The following is a 25,898-nucleotide window of genomic DNA, read 5'->3' as shown; positions in this document are numbered from 1 at the left end:
GACAGACTCCTGGGCCACAGCCCCACCTTCCCTGGCTGGCAGGGGCTCACCTTGGGCTTCTTGTAGAAGCCAGACAGGTACCACTGCAGCACCAGCTTCATGCGGCTGTAGGCATCCTCCTCCACCGCAGCCCTGCCATGGGGTGGGAGAACGCTGACCCCAGCTCCGGGGGCCGTGGGCCACTCTCCCTTTCCCTGACCCCTCCCTCCTACCATCCCAACCCGCACCCACTCAGCTGGAAACAGGCCGCTTGGCCCAAGTGCTCTGGTCACCCCCAAGCAGGATAATTTTCTCCAGGGAAGTGGGTTCTTCTAATCAGAAAGTGCCAGGGCTGCTCCCATGCTGGGGCAGAGAGGACACTGCTGACCTGGGCTGCCAGGGTTTCCCTGTCTCCAGGAAGCCTCCCTGCCCATACTCTTGTTCCCACCTGCTCCCTCTGCCTGGCTCCTGAGCCTGCAGCCCCCTTCCTGCCTCTGTTGCCCCCTTCCAGTCTCTGCAGCCCCCTTCCAGCCTGTGCACCCCCTTCCAGGCTCTGCTGCCCCCCTTCCAGCCTCTGCAGCCCCTTTCCAGCCTCTGCAGCCCCCTTCCAGCCTCTGCAGCCCCCTTCCAGCCTCTGCAGCCCCCTTCCAGCCTCTGCAGTCCCCTCTGCAGCCCCCTTTCAGCCTCTGCAGCCCCTTCCTGCCTCTGCAGCCCTCTTCCAGCCTCTGCAACCCTCTTCCAGCTCTGCAGCCCCCTTCCGGCTCTGCAGCCCCCTTCCAGCCTGCACAGCCCACTTCCAGCCTGCACAGCCCACTTCCAGCCTGCACAGCCCACTTCCAGCCTCTGCAGCCCCTTTCCAGCCTGCACAGCCCCCTTCCTGCCTCTGTAGCCCTCTTCCTGCCTCTGCAGCCCCCTTCCTGCCTCTGCAGCCCATCCCATCCAGCTCCAGAGTGCAGGGCTGAGGGTGCATGGCAAGTGCTTGGGACTAACCCCCCTCTCACCATGATGGCTGGCTCCTCCCAGGCCCATCTTGGAGACAGGACCCCCTGGGAGGCTACAGCTGCAGGAACAGTGGGCTGAGATCAGCCAGGGGATTCTCTGGAAGCCCCCACAGGGCAGGCAGGGGCTGAGGGGGCTGCAGGGTCTCATGCAGATGCAGGACAAGGTGTAGGGTGCCCCTCCCGGCATGGCGCACACCTGGATAGCAGGTCTGCGTGGTAGTAGTAGTCAGAAAGCTTGTTCAGGAAGGAGCGCGGCTCCAGTACGAACGTGGGTAGCACCACGCGGGACAGGTCCATGCCTGGCCGTAGCTGCTTCAGCAGGGTCCACATCAGACTCTTGTTCTCCTCTGATACTGTCTCCACCTGGGACGCCTCGCCCAGCTGCGGCAGACAGGCTGCAGTCAGGCCCTGCCCGGAAGAGCCAGGAGGAAGGGGTGGCGGGACAGTGGCAGCTCTGGCTGGAGGAGGCTGTACCTGCCACCCCTTCGGGTGTAAGCCCCTGGCCTGGCCCCCGTGGCCTCATGAGGCCGACTCAGCCCCATCAGATGTGAACTCTTCCCAGTGCATCTCCACCCCACCCATGGAGCACCCGCAGCCCAGGTCCAGGCCCGCTCCTGTCTCTGCTCCTGGCCCAGGGACCCCATGCCCTGCCCTCCTCAAAGCCCAGGGTGCAGCCTCCCAACATGTGCTGTTGAAACCCGTCTGTGCATCGTGGGACCCTGGGCCGAGGGAACAGAGAGACTGCAGCTCACCCTGTCTTCACAGCTGCCTGGGGAGGCAGGGATTTGGCCTGCTCTTCCATTTTTTAAAAAAGATTATTGTAACATTTCTTTTTCTGTTTTTGAACCACTTTATTGAGGTATGATTGGTATACAGAAGGCTTCAGATATTGAATGTGGACAACTGGGTGAGTTTGGAGGTGAGCCTGCGCCCGCGAAACCGACACGGGCATGTGAACTCACCCCTCACTTCCGAAGCCTGTGTGCCCCTCACAAAGGCCCCCTCATTTCCTCCTTTTCTGAGACATCTAACCTTCACCACAGCTCCCGAATACATGACTTGGGGTGGTGGGGCTCCCCTTACTCACTCCAGACTTGCACCTCACTGCAGCCCCAGGGTACGGGGACCCTGGTCCTCCGCCTCCACAGAGGGGACAAGTGGCTTGCCCAAGGTCACACAGCTGCTATGTGGCAGAGGTGAGATCTGAACTCAGGGCTCTCTGCATTTTTAGCCCGAAGGCAGCTGCCCTAGGGAGGGGGCAAGATGGAGCGTGGCCTGTGAGTCCTGCGTCAGGATCTCATCCCCGCTGCTGGGACTCCTCAGGCAAACGGCTTCGCCTCTCTGTGCACGCATGGCCACGGACAGATCCTTGTGGCGCTGGCCCAGTGGATAGTGTGCGTGGGCACCCAGGAGCCATGTCTGACCCCATGAGGGGTCACGGGGAGCCCAGTGCTGTAGCTTTGATTTCCAAGCCAGCTTTGGGGCTTGTAATCATGGGTAGCTTCGGCTGTCAGGAATCCTCCTGCTCTGTCCATGTGCTCCTGTCCTGTCCTCCTTAACCCTCTCCACCAGGCTTCTGCCCTCTTCTCTACTGAGACTGTCTTGCCGTAGGTCCCCACCACCCCTCACTGGTCCAGCAGCCATCCCCGCTTCTCATCCTGCCCCACCTCTCGGCCCAGCTGGCTCTGAGACACCTGGGCTCCTGGCTCCTCCCACCTCCCTGCCCCACCTCTGTGAAGCCTTATCTGTGCTCGGCCTCTGAAGGTTGGGTGCCTGGGCCCCTTGGCTGCCCGCTCCATGCCCTCTGCCTGGACCCCCAGGATCGCACCCGCAGCAGCCCGCCCTGCCTGGCTCACAGCAGCGTCGCTTATCACCATCTGGCTGAGATCTGCCCAATCCACCTTCCGAAATACCCTGAGTCTGCCCACTTCTCCCTTCTCCATCACAGCTGCGTCCAGGGTGTCCTCAGCTTTCTCCTAACAATGGGTCTTCCCTATGGGTGGCCCAGTGTCCACCCCCGCCCCTCGCCTGTCCTCAGGCCCTTGCCTAACCCGCCAGTGGCTTCCCCAATATTTTCAGCCCGAGGCCCCCGGGGCCCTCGGTCCACTCCCCACAGGCCCATCCTAACCTTCCCATCCCCGCACGGAAGCCTGAGCTCTGTGGGAACAGCAGCCCACAGGGAGGCCATGGTGTTCCACTGAACACAAGGATGTCACAGACCACGGAGGAGCCCACTCTTTCCCCACGCAGAGCAAGATGAACACGATGCTGTCCAAACAACAGCAAGGACCGAATTCCCCTTTCCTGCTGAAACCAGGACTGCCCCTTGCCCTCAGTGACAGCCACGGCCTTGCTCTTGTCTCGCCTCCTGGATGAGAATGACAAGATCCCAGATCACAGAGCCCCCCGTTCCTGACAGCCCCCACTCCAGAGCGCAGCCCCCACCACAGAGCCCGGCTTCCTCAGCCTGCACCTGTCATCCAGCGGAAGCTTAGATGCTGTGATTCCTTCCGGACTCCCCTTCCTGAGGTGCCCCACGGTGCCCAGGGCCACGTGAGTTCTCTCCAGCTGCGGGGAGTCAGCTGCCCTGGCTGTTCATCTGCAGGCATGCTCTGAGGACACTGCTGCCCGCCGCCTGCTGCCTCCCTTGAGCTCATGTGCTGGTGGTCCCTCTTCTTGGAATACCATCCTCCCTCCCGTCACTCACGTCTTCAGAAAGAGCCCATGGCCCGGCTTGCCTCCCTCACCCGCTCCCCCACCTCCTCTTGTGTTTGTGGGTTTATTGTCTGTGTTTCCTGCTGCCCATACACTGGGGGCCCAGAGCCCAGGTCTGTCTCATTCATGGCTCTCCCAGGGCCCCAGGGGAGCACCAGGTGTGCAGGTGCCTATGAGCATGGGACTCAGGTCCTGCACGCCCTACTCTGCGCTCCTCCAGGAGGTGGGGCCGCTCACCAGATGGGGTCAAGGGCCCCTCCTGAGTCTCCTGTTCTCCCATCAGTGCATTCCAGCCCAAGGAGGGAGTTGCCTGTTTGCAGCGAACCCCTGCCCCATCCCCGCATCTGCACCCCAGCCAACCCTCTTTGGAAGAGGGGAGGAGCCTGTTTACCTAAAAGACAGCTCCTGGACTCACTGCCAAGTGATGGGGACAAAAGCCACCTCCTGGGCCCTGCGTGCTCCCCCCAGGATGAGGCATGGCTACCTCTGCTTCCAGAACGAGGGGCCGAGGCCGGGGAGACACGTGGGGCTCCTGGCTGGGGGGCTCTCACCTCCCCCAGCTCCTCCTGGACCTGCTCCACGTAGGTGGTCCCTCTCCGCGCCGGGGCCCCAGGGGTCTCTGACTGGTCGCTGCCACTCTCTGTCTTCCGGCTATGGTCCTGGGTCTCGGTATCTGACTCCTCAGGGTTCTCTCTCTCCGACTTGTCTGAGAATGCGTCGTTCTCCAGGGAAGACCCGTTCAGTCTGGAAGGTGGATGGTGCCAGTGGGTCCCTGTCACAGGTGAGACCCCAGCACACCCCTCCGGGCCGCCCACCCCTCTCTGCGCAGCACTTCACATACGTTCCTGCCTGTCGTCACCTCCACAACCCACATTTGACATGATCAGCCCTGTTTTATAGAGGAAGAAACTGAGGCTCCCAGGGCACACTGCAGCGAACAAGTCCCTGCCTGCACCCTGCAGCCCACGAGAGCAGAGGCTGGGGCCGTCCTCTTCCCTCTTCCTTGCCTACAAGGAGACCCCGTGAATCAGCACCACCCCCTGTGCCCTCGCCCCACTCACGGGAACAGGTCTTGGTCTGGGTGGCTGGTGGCTGAGGCTGGCAGCCCACAGAGCGATAAGGGTGATGCGTCTGGCGAGGTCCCTGGCTCCCCGTCTCGGCCCGGCTTGCAGCTGCCCAGTCTCAGCAGGCTAGAGCAGCGCAGGGCCAGCTCCAGGGCGTCCAGCCAGCAGCGACCTGCAGGGCACACGGGGTGAGCAGGCCCCACCCCCACCTCTCTATATCCCCCATCCCTCAAGGAGCCACCAGGAGGCTCCCCCTCACTCTGACTCTTCAGGGACCCACCCTGGCCCTGCCCCAGCAGGGACATGCCCTCCCTTCCTGCCCCCACATCCAGCTGCAGATTGTGTGGGGGCAGACATCGGGAACCCCTGAGGATTGAGGACTTCCCGAGCAGGCAGACCCAGCCTGGGGACAGGTGTGCCAGGGGAGGCAGCCCTACAGAGGCGCCTGAGGATGCTCACAGCAAGTCCCCACGCACCTCCACCACCCACATTGCTGACGAGGGGCCGGCGTAAGTGACCCTTCCAGGTCACAAGCCCAGAACACTCAGAACCAGCCTCCCACCCTGACAGCCACCCACAGGTTTCTGCAGGTGGAGTCAGGCAGGAGGGTCCTCCCTCACTGGGAAGCACTGGTCAGGGTGCCAGGGGCTCTTGCCGGCCTGGAGTCCAGGGAGGAGGGTGGGGAAGGCTGAGGAGGGGCTTGCACACCAGGGAGGAGCCCTGCCTGAGGCTGCCCAGAGGCTCTGTGGGCAGCGGTGGAACAGGGGCCAGTCAACAGCTGGGCGCCTCCAAGCCCCACTCTGGGCCCTGTGCCCTGCTGCCTTCCTAAGCAGGGTGACAGCACCACCCAAGGGTCCTCCTGTGGGGCATGTGTCCACCTGAGTGACACCAATGTCCTGGTGTGATCTTTAACAGCGGCCCCCACACTCAGAAGAGCATCTTGTGGTGGCCTGTGACAGGTCACGCTATTAATAAGTGTTTTTTTTTGTTTTGTTTTGTTTTGAGATGCGGTTTTGCTCTTGTTGCCCAGATTAGAGCACAATGGCGCGATCTCAGCTCACCACAACCTCTGCCTCCCAGGTTCAAGCAATTCTCCTGCCTCAGCCTCCTGAGTAGCTGGGATTACAGGCATGCACCACCACACCCGGCTAATTCTGTATTTTTAGTAGAGACAGGGTTTCCTCATGTTGGTCAGGCTGGTCTCAAACTCCCGGCCTCAGGTGATCTGCCTGCCTCGGCCTCCCAAAGTGCTGGGATTACAGGCGTGAGCCACCACACCGGGTCAATAAGTGTGTTTTTTGTTTTTGTTTTTTTGTTGTTTTGAGATGGAGTCTCGCTCTGTCACCCAGGCTGGAGTGCAGTGGGGTGATCTCAGCTCGCTGCAACCTCTGGCTCCGGGGTTCAAGTGATTCTCCTGCCTCAGCCTCCCAAGTAGCTGGGATTACAGGTGCCTGCCTGTAATTTTTTTGTATTTTTAGTAGAGATGGGGTTTCACCATGTTGGCCAGGTTGGTCTCAACCTCTGGGCCTCAAGTGATCTGCCTCGGCCTCCCAAAGTGCTGGGATTACAGGTGTGAGCCACTATGCCTGGGCTATTAATAAGTGTTATTCAAAGAAAGACTCCTGGGGTCACGCCAGGTGGGCGGATGGGGCTGAAGAGCATTGAAAGCGGTTCTGTGCCTCTCTGAGCCTCTGCCTTTTGGGGCTCCTGGAGACAGTGAGTTTCTCTCCCTCACTTTGAGATTCATGAAATCCTGCTCTTTGTGGAGCATCCCAGGATCCAGTGTAGGGAGGGGCCTGCCTAGACAGGGGCTCCTGGGTCTCCGGAGCTGCCCTTCTCGTTGGGTTGGGGGGTATCTGGGATCCTGCTGGTTCCATTGCAGGCTTGGTTGGTGCCAGAGCAGCCAAGCCTGGGCTGAACACCAGGGTTGGGGGAGGGATGGCAGTGGCTGGTGGTGGGGAGCTGGAGGGGTCACAACTGCCAAGTTAGCCCCAGGGCCTGAACACGTGTGCTTTGTAGCTACCACAAAGGACTAGACATCCTGAGTATTACGCATCCTTTGAAGCTCATTCCGAGACCTCCTCCTCCTCTTCCTGGAAGCCCACCCTGATACCCACAGGCGATGCAGACACCCCTCCTCCCAAATGGTGGCCCCCACCCTATCAGGGGCTCAGCTCACGCCTCAGCCCAACCTGCCTTATCTGATGGTTGGTTATCCACCTCACCCGGGAGCACAGAGGCTGTGGGCCGCCCTGTCCATCCCAGGGCCTGCATGGGACCTGGCACAGAGCGGGGGACTCAGGATGGTCCAGGAGGGAGCATGGATGTGGCATCTGACCACCAGGGGTGATGTGGCACCAAGACTCCAACCTGAGAGGCACCAGAGCCCTGTGGTCAAGTCCAGGCTGCTTTAGGTCTGCACCACTGGTGGGATGGGAGCCCCTCACCCCACTGCTCTGGGAGGCATCACCCTGGGGTTAGAGGAGGTGGAGCAACCGCATTTACCCAGAGCAGCCACTGGAGGGCGCTGTGGGGGTAGGGCCCCAACCTCAGGTTAGAGGGAGGAACGGCCAAGAGGGAATCCCTCCAGGTGCAGGATCGTCAGTCACAGCTGCCTGAGCGGCCACTCGGGGAACAGCAACAGCGTGCAATGCATTTGGGAGTCAGGGAAATTCGCATTCATGTCCCGGCTCTAGCACTTTCTTGCTGGCAGTTTGCCTGTGCCTCAGTTTCCCGATCTGTCTAATGTGGATGATAACAGTAGAACCTGTTGGTTCAATGGTACCTGGTGTGAAAGTAAAATCGTGGGCCCCTCAAATCACTAAGCTAAAGGGAAAAATGCAAGCTGGAAACTGCTTAGGGCCAACTTGCCTCCCATTCTATTCGAACTCACCCCTCCGCTCACTGAGATAAGTGCATATTTGATTGTCTCCTTTGGAGAAGCTCATCAGAAACTCAAAGGAATGCAACCATCTGTCTCTTATCTACCTATGACCTGGAAGCCCCTACCCGCTTGAAGTTGTCCTGACTTTCCAGACCAAACCAATGTTCGTCTTACATATGTTGGTTAATGTCTCATGTCTCCCTAAAACCAAACTGTGCTCTGATCACCTTGGACATGTCGTCAGGACCTCCTGAGGCTGTGTCATGGGTGGGCATCCTTAACCTTGGCAAAATAAACTTTCTAAATTGAGACCTGTCTCAGATTTTCGGGGTTCACATTTCGGTAACCACTGAGGGATTCTCAGTGGAGATGCCCCTGACTTTTCACAAGTCTCCTATTGGTGCTTGGTACCAGCTTGAGCTAACTCTATGGCTCAAACCACTAAGACAATTTGCTGAGGCCTGAAAGCACCTCCCCACCGCGCTGTCGCACCACCACCCCCATCCCGCCCCGCCGCAGAGAATCCCTGATCTCTCAAAATTTGGTCGAGATCTAAAGTTTATTTTGCTTTACAACTTCTCTTTTTGGAGTTTTACTTGCTTCCGATAGAAGGAAGACAAGTTTTCCCTGCTTCCATGACGATGGAAGGCAGGTAACTCCTTTATGGAGTTTGAGCTCGCTTCCAACAGGAAAGATGAATTTTTTTTTTTTTTTCCGTGCTCCTAGGATGGTGGAGAGCAGTTTTCAGCCTGAGACCCATCCCTAGGGAAGTAACTGAATTGTGGTTTGTCTTGGCAAAAGTTAAGATTAACAACCAGCTGGTCTTAATTTCTCCTTACCATTAGAGTGCTCAGTGATCACGTAAGTTGTGCGATTGTTTGTTTCGCTTAACTGTTTTTTTGTTGTTGATTGTTTCTGTTTTTGTTGTTTTGGTCTTTTTCCCATTGACCTCTATCTGGCTTGATCAAATCCGAAGGAAGTTCCAAATTATGGGGAACAAGGCCTCTGAAGTGGCTAAATTCCCCTCCCCACCCCCACACACAATGGTGGCGTGATGGGGGGAGAAAAACGGCCAGCAAAAGGAAAAAAAAAAAGGAAAGATTTTGATCTTGACTACTAAGGGGCTTTATTGACATAACAAGGCCACATTTTCACTAGCCAGGCCAAACTGAAAGAGTAATGACTGTACTTCTGTGTCCTCGTTGAAATTTGTCCTAGTTGAAATATGGAATGAGATTTAAAAAGATTTTTTCAAAGAAGCTCAATGGTTAAAAGTCAGCTTAATGAAAAGCTAACATCCAAGCTGTGTGTGTGTGCATATGTGTGTGTTTGTATTTAAGAGACCTTCATGTTTCTGTTTTTGTTTTTCTCCTAGGACCTTGTCTTTTTTTGAGCAAAAGGGTTTTTTCTTCTCAGTTGACTGAATTCTGTTTCTTGATTTACTTCTGCAGTCTCTCTTTTCTCTTGCACCCTCTGCCGCATGGGGGACCTAAAATAGTTTATAGTAGCCTGGGGTTCCTTAAAGAAAATGGAGAAGGTGCCAGACTCACTTTGGGGGAGAAACTTGTTTTCTCTTATGAAACCCCAAGAATGTAAACAGACAAGTTTGTCTCAGCTCTTAAACTGCTTACTTTTGTATTGTGTGACCTGTTTTGTGTTTTCTTTTTTTTTTTGACTAGTTATTGCAACAGAGGTTACTCTTGGGCTTTTAAGGAAGAGTGTGGTTTAGACACTTAGAAATGTCTTTGTTTGAAAAAAATTTTTAAGTGCACTATAAAAGCATCACGTGGTCTAACCTCATAATAATTCTCCCTTTTTGGTGATCCAAGATTCAGTGTGGGCTCTTCCCAGAGCTCAGAGATCCAGTTAAATGACAGGTAGTCCCAACTAAATAAAATTGGTCTCCTTATGCAATCCTATGATAGATTTCTATAATTTTGTTTGATTTGGCATCCGTCTTTACTCTCCCTTTAGCACTACCAGACTTTTTCTCTCTGTATCTTATGATGCAAATTTTGCTATTTGATTTTCACCTGAGTCGTTTCTCTTAATAAGCAAATTTAAGGCTATTTAGCTGCCAATTGCCTAGGGTTGTGAAACAGGTTATCAAGAATCTGAAAGTCTAAGATAGGAAAAAAAGTTTTTATAAACCTATGAGATGTACTTCTATTGGTATGCCTAATATGTCTATGTATTTATGTGTTGTGTACACAATGTTTCACTACTGAAAATATATAAAAGGGCTCTAATTGATTGGCTTAAGAAAATAAATGCACTTGAATCAAATACTTGATGGGGAAAAAAGACAAGTCAAATGCTTTTTCAAGTTTATGTAACTGAAGTAAAATCTTTAATAAATAAGCCAGCTTTAAAATTATTGATAAAGTAATATTAGAAATGTCTTAAGAATTGCCAGCATATATTTTTGTTTGCATTTATTAATCAAGCAATTTCATACTTATCCCTGCCAAATACCATAAGGTGTCAAAATTTGGCATAGAAGTTACAAAACTATAAACCTAGCCCAAGACAGAATGATCTTTGCTTGTGTAATCTCTAATAATGCCTGTAATCTCAGCACTTTGGGAGGCTGAGGTGGGTGGATCATGAAGTCAGGAGTTCAAGACCAGTCTGGCCAACATAGTGAAACCGCATCTCTACTAAAAATACAAAAAGTAGCCAGGTGTGGTGGCAAGTGCCTGTAAACCCAGCTACTTGTGAGGCTGAGGCAGGAGAATCGCTTGACCTGGGAGGCAGAGGTAACAGTGAGCCAAGATTGTGCCACTGCCCTCCAGCCTGGGAGACTAGAGCAAGACTCTGTCTCAAAAAAAAAAAAAAAATTATATTGGTTTAATAAAAATAGCTACATCTTAAATTTAGTAAGATTACCATAACTTCTAATCTGGTGGCTTTAGATAGTCAGTCTAGTCCACAGGCAGTAAGGCTTATTTTGAGAAAGACTGTTATAGTCTTTGTTTCAGGTAAACTATAAACTAAGTTCCTCCCAAAGTTAGTTTGACCTATGCCCAGGAATGAACAAGGATAGCTTGGAGGTTAGAAGCAAGATGGAATCAGTTAGGTCAAATCTTTTTCACTGTCTCAGTTATAATTTTGCAATGGCGTTTCCATAATTTCAATAATGACAATTGCAGTTATTATAAATAATCTAGGTAAATGATTAAAATAATTAGGTAAATGTAATAGGACAAATACTTGTAGACAAACTCATCATAATTTAGAATTTAAAGTTAGATTAAATAAGATATTTCACTATTTGGATATTTTCCAATAAAAATATATTTGTAGGAAAATATATTTTCTAACAAAAAGCATGTCCTTTTAAAAAAAGGTGAACAATTTTTGCCTAATTCAAAGCTTATTTAAAGGTCATGTATAAAACAAGGTAAAAGGAACCAGGAAATAAAAGAGTAAAAGAGATGTAAAGAAAGTTATAAAGAAGTTTTTTTTGGTGGGGGGTAAGAAAGCTTAAAGAGAAATAATTTCATATGAGAAAGAATCTTGTATGGTAAATTTAGTCCTAGAGTAAAATGACTGGTTGTTTAAGAAAGAGGGATGTTCAGGACAAACCAGAAAGTCCAAGCATGTCATGAATGGTCTATGGAAGTCACAATAAGAGGAGCTATTTAAAAAAACAAAACCTTTTATATGATCAAGTTGTCTATGACTAAAGGGAAATTATCGTGGTCTTTCTAGAGATTGAGTTTGATGTAAAATAACAGTTATAGACTAAAGAATTGGTTAGAACAATGACATTTTATTTTTCTCTCTCTTTTTTTTTTTAGACAGAGTCTCGATCTGTTGCCCAGGCTGGAGTGCAGTGGCGTGATCTCGGCTCACCGCAAGCTCCGCCTCCTGGGTTCACACCATTCTCCTGCCCCAGCCTCCCAAGTAGCTGGGAATACAGGTGCCCACCACCGCACCCGGCTAATTTTTTTTTGTATTTTTAGTAGAGACAGGGTTTCACTGTGTTAGCCAGGATGGTCTTGATCTCCTGACCTCGTGATCCTCCCGCCTTGGCCTCCCAAAGTGCTGGGATTACAGGTGTGAGCCACCGCGCTCGGCCAACATTTTCTTAAGGGGTTGATTTACTCTTAACCAATTATAAGATATTTTAATTTTTTAATTTTAACCCAAAGTTCAACTTTCATTGCATCTTGCCAGTTTCAGTTTTCTCTTCCCTTTAAAAGGAAAATATAGTAACACTTCCCTTCAACTAATTTTCAGCTCATATAAGTTGTTTTCCTCCTTAGGTTCTGTTTCTTTTTGTGTGTGTGGCCTGATGCTAACAATGTTTTCTTAAAGAAAATGTTTTCTTCTAACATAATATTCTATACACTGCAGAAGGTATTTTCTTTTGCCTTTTGGTAAGTGGTCTAACAGATTTTATGTTTTATCGAAATAATTCCTATGCCATTATTATGAAGTTTGATTTGCTTAGCAAAAACTGATATTAAAATTTTTTTTAATCAAGGTTATTACATCCTTATATCTTCTTGTATGTGCTTTTAAAGTCCTTGCGACATTGAGTTACAGGGATTTGACTCATGGATCTAAAAAGAACACCAAGTGCTGCTAAATTTTAAACTTTGACAGCAATTAAAGCTTCATCTTCAGACCCAGTAGAAGATGCCAATCAAAATAAACCACATTCCTGAGACACAGAAATTAAATCTGTTCAACTCCTCAAGGCCCAGAGACTATCCCAGAAGAGACAGACATGTGAGATTGTAAGGGCTGACTTTGAGAGAGAAAGTAAGTTCAGTTTCTCTATAAATTAATCATTAATGTCAAAGGCACACTGATGCAAGACTAGCCTATGGGCTCCTATGTCAGATTAACAAGGTTTTCTTGAAACAATAACTGATTCCTTAATAAAGGTTATAAAGGCTTATGGAAGTTATATCTTATGATCAAGATGAAAATTTTATAGATTGTAATTTTGGAAACAATTTAATTGGCTTCATGATGTTATTAGGGCTTATTGTTTGGAAAACTAAGTCTCCTGTCTCAAAGAATGAAGGTTTTTGCCTTTTTTTTAATCCTTGAGTTTCACTTTGTTCAAATGAATGAGTTATTTTACAATGACTTGTAATATCAAGTGTTTTAAACCTTTATTATTTGACAAACTTTCCAAAATCAAATCATAAATTATGTCTTTTTCTAACCTAATCCTTTAAGATATTATTAATAGTTTCCCTAAAGTCCAAAAATGACATATTTGGCTTATTTGGTATAAAAATTATACAGGAAGCAGTGTCAAATATAAAATGGTGTTTGGTTTTCTTTGGGCTGTATTTGTATAAATATGTTATTGGATGTGTTGCAAAATTATGGGAAACTCCTATAATTCTGATATGACCTAATGTACATTATCAGTAATAATTATAATTGTTGTTAAATTATTTTGTGCTGCAGAGGTAACAAATTTCCTTGCCAATTGTGTCTTTGACTATGGCTGCCCTAAAACTTTTTGTCATCCACAGACAATTGTTGTCTTGTTTTGGTCCTCTTTAGAAGGTGGTTTTATAATCAGCTATGAAACTCTAACAGGTGGTCTTGAATGCTGGTTTCTGATAACTTTAGAGACTGTGACATCAGAATAGAGGAAAAACTTTCAGGGCTCATGGAGAGCTGAAATGTTTGATAAATATCAAGCAGAACAGGAATTAACTGCATGGACTAAACTAATGGAAGTGTGAAGTAATCACCAGGTGTGGTGGCTCATGCCTGTAATCCCAGCACTTTGGGAGGCTGAGGTGGGCGGATCACTTGAGGTCAGTAGTTCAAGACCAGCCTGGCCAACATGGTGAAACCCCATCTCTACTAAAAGTACAAAAATTAGTTGGGCATGGTGGCGGATGCCTGTAATCCCAGCTACTCAGGAGGCTGAGGCAGGAGAATTGCTTGAACCCGGGAGGTGGAGGTTGCAGTGAGCCAAGATGGCACCACTGCACTCCAGCCTCGGCAACAGAGTGAGACTCCATCACAAAAAAAAAAAAAAAAAAAGAAGTGTGAAGTAATCTTTTTGACTTTTTGCTTAAAACATGGCGGATCCTTTGTGTTTTTCAGAGTCAAGAAAACTTTAAGCTATTTACAGCTTTTAACAATTGAGTAAAGTATACTCCTATGAACAAAATTTGGAGCATATTTGTTTCTCTCTACCTAATTTTCACAGAATTTGAAAACTATCTGTGAGTATTCGTAACTTATGACAATACAGTTATTTGCATAAGTGCAGTAAGAATCTGTTTTCATTTGTAACAGGACACAATTGGAGAAATTGGTTATTTTACCACGGCTTTGCCTGGAATGATGTGCTTTCCTTTAAGGACTCAAGCTTGACTTATGGAGCCAATGAAAGCCCCTTGGAAAAACTGGCCTCATACCTCATCTACACAGTCCCTGTACAGGGTTCCTGACCTGTGGTAAGTAAAGAATGTCACTTTCTGACAGTTTCAGGAGCTCCAAATTTATCTTGGAACCTCAAGAACATAATAATTCACCCAACTTATAGGCATTTAATGGTACAAATCCATGACTGGGCTCAGCTTTGAAAAAGTCTTATCTGAGATTCCTTCTATGGAACAAAGTTCCATCAAAGACAATTTAAAAGCCTATGTAAAAAATAATTACTCTTGCTGCACTGTATATAAATAATTAGTCCAAGTATAATAAAGCAAACCAGTCCTACCATGATTCATCCTTAGTTAAAATGGGAAACTGGAGAGAAAAAATTATGTTTCAAAAACTATAGTATAGCTGTTGTCAGATTCTAGTCTTCCCTAATGTTTTTCAATTTTTGTTATTTTCTACACTTTGGATGAAATTCTAATTTTTGTTGGCTACAAGTCTTCAAAATAATGTTTTCAATTTTTTTCCTTCATTTTTTCCCATTTTTCCTAATTCGGAGTCACTGAAGACTAAGCTGTGCTTTCTTAAAGCCCTGCAAACTGAAGCTCGACAACTTAAACTTCAGAAGAAAATAACAGCAACCTACTTACATACATAAGCCACTTTCATATCTGCCTACTGATGTATGGACTTCAGAGTAATGTGGCCTATACCAATTTCCCAGGCTTGTTCTTTTGTTTGTTGTTGTTTTTCTCCCTTCCTCCCACTATTTTCTCTTCATAGGACATGAGACTTCACAACCTTCTAAAAATGAGCTTTCCTAATAGCTTGGGACCTACCTGTGTAGGAATAAACCATCCTAGCCATGAGAGATCAGGTGGAACCTGAGACCAGAGACTCATTTTCTTCTAAAATGCTTTCTCCAAAAGATTTTTAAAAAGGGGAGAAATGTGAAAGGAAAATATCTTGGGCTCCCAAAATCACGAAGCTAAACAGAAAAGTCAAGCTGGGCACTGCTAAGGGCCAACCTGCCCCCCCATTCTACTCAAAGTCACCCCTCTGCTCACTCAGATAAATGCATATCTGATTGCCTCCTTTGGAGAGGCTCAGCAGAAACTCAACGGAATGCAACCATTTGTCTCTGATCTACCTATGGCCTGGAAGCCCCCTCCCGGCTCTTCGATTGTCTCGCCTTTCCAGACTGAACCAATGTTCATCTTGCATGTGTTGATTGATGTCTCGTGTCTCCCTAAAATGTATAAAACCAAACTGTGCTCTGACCACCTTGGGCACATGTCATCAGAACCTCCTGAGGCTGTGACACAGATGCAGCCTCAACCTTGGCAAAATAAACTATTTTTTTTTTTTTTGAGATGGAGTCTCCCTCTGTTGCCCAGGCTGGAGTGCAGTGGTGTGATCTTGGCTCACTGCAACCTCTGCCTCCTGGGTTCAAGTGAGTCTCCTGCCTCAGCCTCCCGAATAGTTGGGATCACGGGCACCTACTACCATGCCCAGCTAATTTTGTATTTTTAGTAGAGACAGGGTTTCACCATGTTGATCAGGCTGGTCAAACTACTGACCTCAGGTGATCCACCTGCCTCAGCCTCCCAAAGTGCTGGGATTACAGGTGTGAGCCACTGCACCCAGCCTGGCAAAATAAACTTTCTAAATTAACTGAGACCTGCCTCAGATGTTTGTGGTTCACACTGGCATGTGGTTGGAGCTCAGTAATTGTTATATGGGTGCTTTTATAAGGTCACTGGGTTCTCATAACCTTGGGGTGACGGTGGTTTTTTTTTTTTTTAAGATGGACTTTTGCTCCTGTCGCCCAGGCTGGAGTGCAATGGCATGATCTTGGATCGCTGCAACTTCCACCTCCCGGGTTCAAGCAATCCTCCCATCTCAGTCTCCCGAGTAGCTGGGATTACAGGCGCCTGCCACCACGCCTGGCTAATTTTTGTATTTTTTAGCAGAGTCGGGGTTTCACCATGTTGGCCAGGCTGGTCCTGAACTCCTGACCTCAAGTAATCTCTCCGCCTTGGCTTCCCAAAGTGCTGGGATTACAGGTGTGAGCCACCACGCCTGGCCTTTGACAGGTGGTATTTTAATGTCACATTTTACTCATGGGGAAACTGAGGCTAGGCATGGCTAGTGAGTGCAGGCCTGACTCCAAGCTGGGCTCATCCTGGCCAGACTTCAGGCTGTCCCCAGGCAGTAGAAGGGACTGAACTGGGGCCACCTGTACCTGGGCTACAACCTCAAAAGGGGGCCCACTTCAGGTGGGGGCACTGGGGAGATGTGCAAGCTGGCAGGGACTCACCATCTGACTCGGAGGCGGCCCTGAAGATCAGGTAGCTGCTGGGCAGGGGCTGTGTGATGGAGCCCACGCTCTCACCTTTGGGGCCCTGGAGAGAGAAAGATCTGGGTGTCACCCAAGGCAACACCCAGGGCCAACTGCACAGACACGTCAGGCAGAACCATGCGGACCCACACCCGGGACCACCTGGACACCCCCAGGGCCACAGGGCCACCAGGTGGGGCCAGACACCTGGCCAGGTAGACACTTGGCTGCGGAGAGGCGGGTAGGTGGGGGAGCTCTGTCCCCTTTCTTAGCCAGCAGCTCTGCCCTCAGCTTTCCAGCTCTGAGCCTCCCGACTTGGGGTGTCCAGAATCAGCAAAACCACATCCAGGATGCCCAGTGATGTTCGAATCCCAGAGAAACCATGAGTAGCTTTTTGGTGTAAATATTTCCCATGCACGACTGGGGTCATACTTGTATGAAAGAAACCTGAAAGAACCCTGATGTTTCTCTGAAATCCAAATGTAACCAGGTGTTCAGGGTTTATCTGGTTTCCCACCTGTTAGACCTGATATGGCAGCCCCGGGTTAGGAGGGGTGAGGGCTGGGCGCTGTTCCTCAGCCACCCCTGGGGAGCAGCCACTGTTGTCCCTCCTGGACAGCAGCTGGGTGAGGGGCTGGGGTGACCTTGGTGCCACTCTGCCACCTCCTTGCAGCCTACTGTGTGCTTCACATGGAGGACTAGTGACCATATCTGATCCCCTGGCCGCATGTGGGGCTCAGAGAAGGTGAGAGACCTGCCCAAGACCCCATTCAGCTGGCTGGCTCCACCCTCCACCAGGGCCCCAGGAATGAGCCCCTTGGCCCTATGGGGCCTCTGTCTTCAACCTTGCCCCTCTGCAGCACCTTCACGGCCCAGACGGACTGATCCAGTGGGTGGAAGAGCTTGAAGCAGAAGCCGTCCTTCTTGGAGGGCCGCTCGATGAGCTCGCAGCAGTGTAGCAGCACCGTGCCCACCCACTGGCCCACCTTGGGCGTCTTGTAGATGAGCAGCACCCCTGGCTTCAGCACGCACCACAGCTTGGTCCAGCTCTTCAGGGTGCCGCGGATCTGCAGGGAGGGTGCTGGCGTCAATGCCCGCCCTCCGGGGCCACCACCCCTGGGGCATCTTGATGGCTTGGCAGGGAGCCAGGCACAGACCAGGGTGGGCTGCCGAGGGGCCTTCTCCTCCCTCACTCCCCCACAACAGTTCGGAACTCACCCCTTCCTCGCCCCCACTCCCTGGGGTGGTGTCCTGTGTCCGTCGTGTGCCCGAGCAGGGGCCAAGCCGCAGCAAGCGGTGCCCCAGGATTCACAGTGGAACTCAGGGCAGCGTCCTTGTTCAGTTTTTAAAAGGAGCCCATGTGTTATGGTGGATGCAAAGAAATACATGGCAGCAGGGACAGATTTACTTGTGAGGGTCACATGGGTCAAGTTCAAGGTCAAGGGCCTCAGAGAGGAACCAGCAATGAGTGGTGTGACTGTTGTAACTGGCAGCTTTGTAAATTCTTTTTTTTTTTTTTTTGAGACAGAGTCTCTGTTGCCCAGGCTGGAGGTGCAGTGGCTCGATCTTGGCTCACTGCAACCTCCGCCTCCCAGGTTCAAGCGATTCTCATGCCTCAGCCGCCTGAGTAGCTGGAATTACAGGCGCCCACCACCATGCCCGGCTAATTTTTGTATTTTTAGTAGAGACAGAGTTTGGTCATTTTGGACAGGCTGGTTTCAAACTCCTGACCTCAGGTGATCCACCCACCTAGGCCTCCCAAACTGTTGGGATTACAGGTGTGAGCCACTGCGCCCGGTCCAGCAGCTCTGTAAATTCTGAAAGTAGTTGTCACTTCTTTTCTCATCCTAAATACTCACTTTTTTTTTTTTTTTTTTTTTGAGACGGAGTCTTGCTCTGTCCCCCAGGCTGGAGTGCAGTGGCGCGATCTCGGCTCACTGCAAGCTCCGCCTCCCGGGGTTCACGCCATTCTCCTGCCTCAGCCTCCCGAGTAGCTGGGACTACAGGCGCCCGCCAACACGTCCGGCTAATTTTTTTGTATTTTTAGTAGAGACGGGGTTTCACCCTGTTAGCCAGGATGGTCTCGATCTCCTGACCTCGTGATCCGCCCGCCTCGGCCTCCCAAAGTGCTGGGATTACAGGCTTGAACCACCGCGCCCGGCCTAAATACTCACTTTTGCACCTAACTTTTGATTCATAATTTTGGTATGTGGGTAGAAGGAGCCCACATGGGCCAGGGCTCTGCAGACACCAGGGCTGGGCACACTTATCTGGTATGAGTTGCCCAGCAGCCTTGGAGTTGGGCAGTTTTACCTCCACTGTGCACAAGGGGAAACGGAGGCTCAGAGGCGAGTGAATGGCCACGGTCTCCATGAGGCCTGAACACAGGACACCTGGCCCTGATGTGGGGTCCTCTCCCGGAAGCTGCAGCGATGCCTCCCTCCGCAGTGCCCTCCGCCCACTGACCAGGTCCCACCTTATTTGGTAATGAGGTCTCTGCAGACATAATCAGGTGAAGATGGGGCTACAATGGAGTAAGGTGGCCCTAATTCCTTCCACCAGTGTCCTTATAAAAAGGGGGAGAGACAGGTGGATAAGGAAAGACCTCATGAGGACAGAGCAGAGGCTGCAGTGATACGGCTGGATGCAGGGAAGTGAATTTCCGTCGTTTCAGGCCACCTGGTTTGTGGCCCTTTGTTATGGCAGCAGCACGCTGACCCGTGTCCTGGGTGGCCAGAGGCCGGGCATCACCTACCTTCAGGCTGTCGGCCATGATGACCACGCTGGGGTCTGTCAGAGCGCTGAGCAGCTGCCGTGTGGCGCGCTTCTTCTCCTGCCGGTAGTTCTCCTTCTGTGCCTGGGCCCGGGGCACCCGCGGTGGGTCATGGGAGAAGGTGCTGAGCTGCCCCAGCTCCTCCCATCGTCCAGCCCAGGGGTGGGTCCAGGGGCAGGGGCAGGAAAGGAAGTAGGGGGCATGGAGGCAACCAGGTGCGGTTTGTCCCCCTCCTTTTGACAGGCGGGGAGGGTGACCTCCCTGGCTCAGGTGGTCGTTGGTCTGACAATGACACGGCTGCACCCTCCCCAGGCCCGGGCTCACCTTGAGAGTCTCCTTCTTGGTCACCCTGGTGGTGGGGGACACACATTCCTTGTCTGACCCGTTGCACAGCCTGTACTCTGCCTACAAGAGAGAGGTGGGTATGGGGGACAGGGCACAGGAGCCGGCCCAGGGCTAGGAGCCCAGGTTGGCCTGATGCCAAGGATATGAGGGGCAGAGGTCAGAGAAGGGCGCTCCACTTGTTTCCCACCTGGCACCCTCCATCCCCACCACCAGCACTTCCAGGGCTGCCATGGGGGGATGGAAGAAAAAGGATGGCTGACGAGAGCCCCTCCACTGGGCACACGCCAGTGACAGGAGGGGACCCATCCTCCCCCCGAGCATATGCTGGGATGGGGCAGGGCGGTCGGGAAGGAGGGAAATGTGAGGACATCAGGGTTCAGGGCTGACTTCTCACGGGTCTGACTGAGCCCTGAGGGACAGCCCTCTTTGAGGGGACACTGGGAGGCCGCTGAGGAAGGCAGTCAGGGTGCCAGAGGGTGGAGTTCGCAGAAGAGGAGCTCGATGGCGGCCACAAGATGGTGGCAACAAGCACTCAGCCTGGGTCTCTGGGGACCAGCCCTGCATCCACCCAAAAGAACAGCTTCCCTGCCTTGTCTTCCCCACACGGTACCCAGCATGGCTGCTCCTTGGCCATTGCATGTGCCCAGCTCTGGGTAGGGCCAATGTACTGGTGGGGGGTGTGCAGTGGGGGTACCCACCCCATCCCCTGGGAGCCGTGGGCAGAGGTCACTGTCCAGGCCTGAACCTGAGCCCAGCACGTGGCTGACTGCACGGGCCCAGGGCGGCAGTCCCAGTATCTCGGAGGCAGAAGGGGGCCACGGTTTTTCTACAGATGGGGAACCTGAGGCAGGGTAGGGGGCGAATTGGGACACAGAACCAGGTCTAAAGCCTGCAGGCTGGGGACAGCAAACTATGACCCGAATCCTGCCTGCTGCCTCCTTCCGCGTGGTCTGCAAGCTAAGAACAGCTTCCACAGTTTTAATCAGTTGAAAAAAAATCACAAGAATAATTTGTGAGATGTGAAAATTATATGAAATTCAAATGAGGAGTCCATAAATAAAGTTTTCTTGGCACACGGCCAGGCGATCCGGCAGGCGTTGTCTGTAGCTGTTCTCGCGCTTGGATAGCTGCGCTGAGTACCTGGAACGGAGCCTGCGCTGCGGCGGGGCCTAAATGCCGTCTGGCCTTTTCCAGAGAAAGCGTGCCCGCCCTGCCCTGCTCTGGCTGGGCGTGTGTGGGTGCTTTCTAGCGGAGCCTCCAGGGCGAGGAAATCCTCCCTCAGGCCTCCTCCTGGCTAGAAGCCCTGGGCGCTGGGGACTGCCCCCACCCCAATCATGATGGTGCTAAGTACAGAGCTAAAGCTTTGTCTGCTGGGGCACCAGGTCCTGTTCGGGTGCTGCCTGTATTCATCCCCATCATTCTCCAGCCATGCATGAGGTGGGGCCAGTTATTGTCCCTATTTTATTTCTGTGCCTGGGAAATCAAGGCACAGAGAGGTGAAGAGCTAGTAAGGGGCAGGGCATGGAACCGTTCCACCGACTGGCGGTCCTGACAGCACTGGGCACCAGGCTTGGCCTTAGGCACTGAGGTTAGAAAGTAAAGATGCCAGTGTCCGGCTCTTTCAGGGAGAGACAGACCAGCCACCAGCACGTAGAGGCGGGAGGAGCCAGGGGTCAGGTGAGTGCTTCAGTTCTGCAGTTCTGTGCATGGATGTAAGCACATTAGATCCCACAGCTCAGATCATCGTTGTTATTATCAGCATTGTGCAGAGGAAGAGCCTATGCACAGAGAGGTTCAGAAACCTGCCCAAGGTCACACAGCTAATAAGGAGCCGAGCTGGGACTGAACCCAGGCAGTGTCGCTCCAGTGTGGTACTTTCTTAGCCAAGTAAGAGCATTCAGGATCACAAGGAGAAAAGGGCACAAGATGGGGTGCCTGGGGGGCTCTGACTTGGAAGCAGTCTTTGGGCTGATGATAAGTGATAAGGAGGAGGCAGATCTGAGTGACGAGGCATGTGCCGGACCCTGGCCAGTTGACAGGCCTCCAGGGACCCAGGCTGGCAGAGGTGTCCTAAGTTGCCCTCTTGGGAGTCCCCTGAGCCAGGGTCTTGTTCACAATACCCTTAGTTACCTTGGCACATGCTGTTCCCAGCCTGGAATGCTTTTCCCTGTGGCTGGGTAGCCCCTGCTCCTTTCTTTCTCAGGCTCCCTGAGCTGCTTCCCCAGAAGCAGGACAGCTCATGTCCCTGCTGGCACAGGTTCTGGTGACACACACCACCCTCGGCCCGCCCAGGACTTTTGCAATACAGCCACAGAGCCGTTTCTGTGGTGAACTGATGATTGTCTATGGCTCCCACCAGGGGAGGGTTCTATCCTACTGCCCATTCACACCGGCAGCTGGGGGCTTAGCAAGCATCTCGAATGGATGGATGGATGGATGGATGGATGGATGGATGGATGGATGGACGCATGAACCTGCTGCCAATTCCCCTCTGCCCAGCTTCCCACTAGATGCAGCTGAATGGAGCTGTGCGTATTTGAGGCAACAGGGGAAGAGAGAGGCAAGACTGGGGAGCATGGGATGGAGCACTTGCAACCCCTGCTCTCCAACTGGGCAGGACCCTTGTGTCTGGTCACTGCAGCCCCTGCAGCCCCAGCACTGCAGAGAGTGCCTGCCCACTCCTCCCTCCTGCAGGCCAGGTGGGTACCCCATCCAGGCACGCCAGGTCCTCTGCTCACTCCTCAGTGCTACTGTGCATCAGCACACAGTGCCACAAGGAGGCACCTGAGAGATGAGAAGTGCTGCTCAGAACTGTGAACTTCAGGCTGACCAGAACTTTGCAACCTATGAAAATTCCTTAAAAATATAATTTAGAACAACCTACGGAATGGGAGGAAGTAGTCGCAAATCATGTATCGGATAAGGACCTAGTATCCAAAATGCATAAAGAACTCTTGCAGCTCAGCAACAAAAAGGCAAACAACCCATTCCAAAAATGGACAAATAACTGGAATAGACATTTCTCCGAACAGGACATACAAATGGCCAACGGGTACATGAAGATGTTCAGTGTTATCAGTCATTAGAGATGCAAACCGAAGCCGCAGTGAGATGCTACTTCATACCCACAAGGATAGCTATAAAAATAATGCAAAAAAGAACAAATCACGCCTGCAATCCCAGCACTTTGGGAGGCCGAGGCGGGTGGATCATGAGGTCAGGAGATCGAGACCATCCTGGCTAACACGGTGAAACCCCGTTTCTACTAAAAAATACAGAAAATTAGCCGGGTGTGGTGGTGGGCACCTGTAGTCCCAGCTACTCGGGAGGCTGAGGCAGGAGAATGGCATGAACTCAGGAGGCAGAGCTGGCAGTGAGTCGAGATCGTGCCACCACACTCCAGCCTGGGTGACAGAGGGAGACTCCGTTTCAAAAAAAAAGAAAGAAAAGAAAAAAGAAAACAACAAATCAGAAAATAGCAAGCGTTGGTGAGGATGTGAGGAACTGGAGCCCTTGTGCACTGTGGGTGGCCATGTAAGATGGTGCAGCTGCTGGGAAAGGAGTTTGGCAGTTCCTCCAAAAGTTAAACAGAGAATTTTGAGAGTTCTGTGTTATCCTGGAATTACCATGTGACCTAGCAATTCCAATTACTCTAGGTTTATACCCGAGAGAACTGAAAACTGATACTCAAATACACGTGCACACATGTTCACAGAAGCCTTTTTCATGACAGCTATATGGTGAAAACAGCCCAAATATCCACCAGCAGCCCTCCTGGAGCAGCACAGTCTAGGATTGGGAGCTGTTTCCCCAGAACAGGCTGGAACGGCAGGCTCAGCTGGATGCCCTGCTGTCCTTTCCCCCAGCCATTTCCTGCTGTCCCCAGAGCCAGGCTCTGGCTCATGGATACTCCTATACCCAGGCTCTTACCGGTGGCACCTTCGTGGCAGAGCTGGGGGTCGGGGGCCCTTCATCCCTGGGCAGCGATGGGCCGTTGGGCTCCATGTCCTTCCCTGCAAGAGAGCAGTGGGAGTGAAGACCCAGGCATGGTGGGCGGGGCCGGGCTTCTCAGGCCGGCTGCCTGGTGTGAGGCAGGCGAGGGGTGGGTGCGGGTGGCCTGGGAGGGGCAGGAAGTCAGCCGGAGGTGGTGGCAGGAACAGGACACTGCCTGAGGGGTGTAATAAATGCCAGCAAGCGTCACTGTGGGAGGAGTGTGCCTGGAGATCTGGCAGGGCCTCCAGGACCCACAGGGAGGAAGCTGGGACAGGAGCTGGTGGGAACCGGCATCCTGGGCCTGCTGTGGTGTGCAATTTGGGGTCTGTTAAAGCCAGAGTCCCCAGTTTTCAGACAAAGAATGTGACATCCAGTCTCAAAGACACACAGCAGGTTTGGGGCCCCCGGACTGTGCATCCCTCTGGCTGGATGCTGCCGGTCCCTGCGTGCTGGGCTCGTGCCGGGAGGTGGTCAGTCCTGTCCGCCATCCCACCCTGGCAGGCTGGGTAAGGAGGGAGAGGCGAGGGAGGGAGACCTGAGGTGTCTGCGTTTGCTCCTGGGGGAAATGACCTCCCCTTCCCCGGCTCTGTTTGCTTTGGTGCCAGTTTCCCAAGGTACGATTTCTGGACAGGAGGAAGGAGGGGATGGCTGCAGGGGAGGCCTGAGGCCTGCCCAGCAGGGCCACTCCCGCTGCTTCCTGTGGCTGGTGGGTGAGGGTTGAATGCCCCGGTCCCTGGCACTGAGACTCGGAGGGGCTGGGGGCTGGAGTGAGCACCATCCTGCCAAAGCCACAGGCAACAGGCCAGCAGCAGGCTGGGTGCGTGGACAGACGCCACAGACCAGCTGTAAGGCCTGGGGTCTACAGCCGTCCTTCCTTGACAGCCCTGGGCAGGGACTGGATGGGGATGAAGAACGGAAAAGCCAGGACAGTGACTTGAGGAAGTGGTTCTGTCCAAAGGTCCTGGGCCGTGGCCACTCACAGTCACAGAACATCGCTGCCCCTGGCTGGCGGTGGCTGCTCCCCCACCCGTGAGCCTCTATTTCCCCATCTGCAGAGTGCTGCGCCCCTGATCCGGAGTGCTGATGGGAGGCCAGCACGAGCGCTCTTTCCTCTGGCGCTTTCTCATGTGGTTCTAGGGGTTGGCCTGTGGCCGCCAGCAAACTACTTCCCATGTGGATGCTGCCTCCTGGCCGGGAGGACTCAAAGGCTGGGGCCCTCGGACCACTCAAAGGGATAGGGAGCAGGCGCCCTGGGCAGGGGGAGGTCAGCACTGGTCCTTCTCCTCGCAGCCTGTCCACACCCACCCCACTCCCCTGCCTGGGACCTGCCGCCTCTGTTCCTCAGAAGAGGCCCTTCCCAGCCTGTGTTCTGCACCGCCTGGGCCAGTTGCTCGGCGGTCCGAGTCCCTCTGAAACTGACCAGCAGCTGAGACCTGGCCCTTCCCCTCCCCACCCCTGACTCTGCAAGTGCTTCTAAGGCTCCGGCCAGGGTGAACGTGACAGCAGATAATAAAAGGTGTGGGATTTACCTTGCCGGGTGTCGAGTGCCCCTGCCTGCCATAGGACCTTCAGCAAGGCCACCTCTACACTGGGACTCTGTTTTTCCATCTATTGGATGGGACTTTGGCTGTGACCATCCACAGGCCCCTCGAGCCTAGGTGGTGGGTTCGCCCAATGCTCTCCCATTTCCCCCAGTGCAGGACAGATGATCATGGCCAGGCAGGGCTGGGGCTCCCACTTCCTCAGCCCCAAAGCAGGCAGTGGGAGGACGGGGTGCAGAGCTGGGGAAAGGCCTCCCAGGCAGGTGCCCGCCCCTACCTCCTACTCTCAGGGGAACAGGGGAGGAAGGGCTGGGTTTTCTAGGGGACAGCAGTCACAGCTCAGCTTTGGCTGGGGCAGGGGTTGTGAAGAGTTAGGTGCCAGGGAGGATCCTGGAGCGTGGCAGCATTGGCGGGCAGAGGTTCTGAGTCTGTGTGCTGGGTGCTTTATCCACAATTGCATGAAGGCAGGCCTAGTTCCAACTGTTCCCTCCCAGAGCCCAGGACCCATGTGTAGCTGGGAATAGGTACCAATATTGTCCCATTTTACAGATCAGTCCACTGAGGCCTAGAGAGGTCAAGTAGCTGGCCTGGGGTTACCCTGCCAGGACTGGGGCTCAGGCCACCTGTCCCTGGAGCCTGTTTTGGGATGACTGCACTACATAACTCCCAAAGCCTGGGCTGTGGGAGCCCCCTCCTCAACCAGATGGGCTTCACCTGGCCCCGCAGGTCAAGCCAAGAAGCTGTATTACCTGGTGCTCTACCAAGCTACAAATCGTTTGATCATGAAACCCGCACAGCCGCCAGCATGGAAGCTGTGGACCTCAAGGGGCACGGAGGGGTAGGGCTGTCTGGGGTCACCCCACCGGGCCCAAGCTGAGGGCCAGGTTGCC

General features: G+C 52.5%; 1 protein-coding gene across 5 annotated transcripts in view; it reads right to left on the bottom strand.

The window, feature by feature from the left end:
- Positions 1–25,898, bottom strand: part of OSBPL5 (oxysterol binding protein like 5) — a 79,639-nt gene that overhangs the window by 17,502 nt on the left and 36,239 nt on the right. The window contains exons 3-11 of one of the 5 annotated variants that reach the window (XM_030811442.1): positions 23,405–23,487; positions 19,454–19,534; positions 19,112–19,213; positions 17,220–17,423; positions 16,336–16,420; positions 4,757–4,931; positions 4,247–4,439; positions 1,177–1,361; positions 51–132 (exon numbers count right to left, since the gene is read on the bottom strand). In XM_030811442.1, the coding sequence (XP_030667302.1) occupies positions 51–132; positions 1,177–1,361; positions 4,247–4,439; positions 4,757–4,931; positions 16,336–16,420; positions 17,220–17,423; positions 19,112–19,213; positions 19,454–19,534; positions 23,405–23,487 (1,190 nt within the window). Of the gene's footprint in view, positions 1–50; positions 133–1,176; positions 1,362–4,246; positions 4,440–4,756; positions 4,932–16,335; positions 16,421–17,219; positions 17,424–17,574; positions 17,600–19,111; positions 19,535–23,404; positions 23,488–25,898 lie in introns of those variants that run through there. The other 4 variants (XM_030811443.1, XM_030811440.1, XM_030811441.1 and 1 more) reach the window with 4 other exon arrangements.

This window comes from Nomascus leucogenys, chromosome 4 (genome assembly GCF_006542625.1).
Source record: "Nomascus leucogenys isolate Asia chromosome 4, Asia_NLE_v1, whole genome shotgun sequence".
In the NCBI taxonomy this organism is placed as follows: domain Eukaryota; kingdom Metazoa; phylum Chordata; class Mammalia; order Primates; family Hylobatidae; genus Nomascus; species Nomascus leucogenys.
This window is presented reverse-complemented; position numbering and strand designations above follow the sequence as displayed.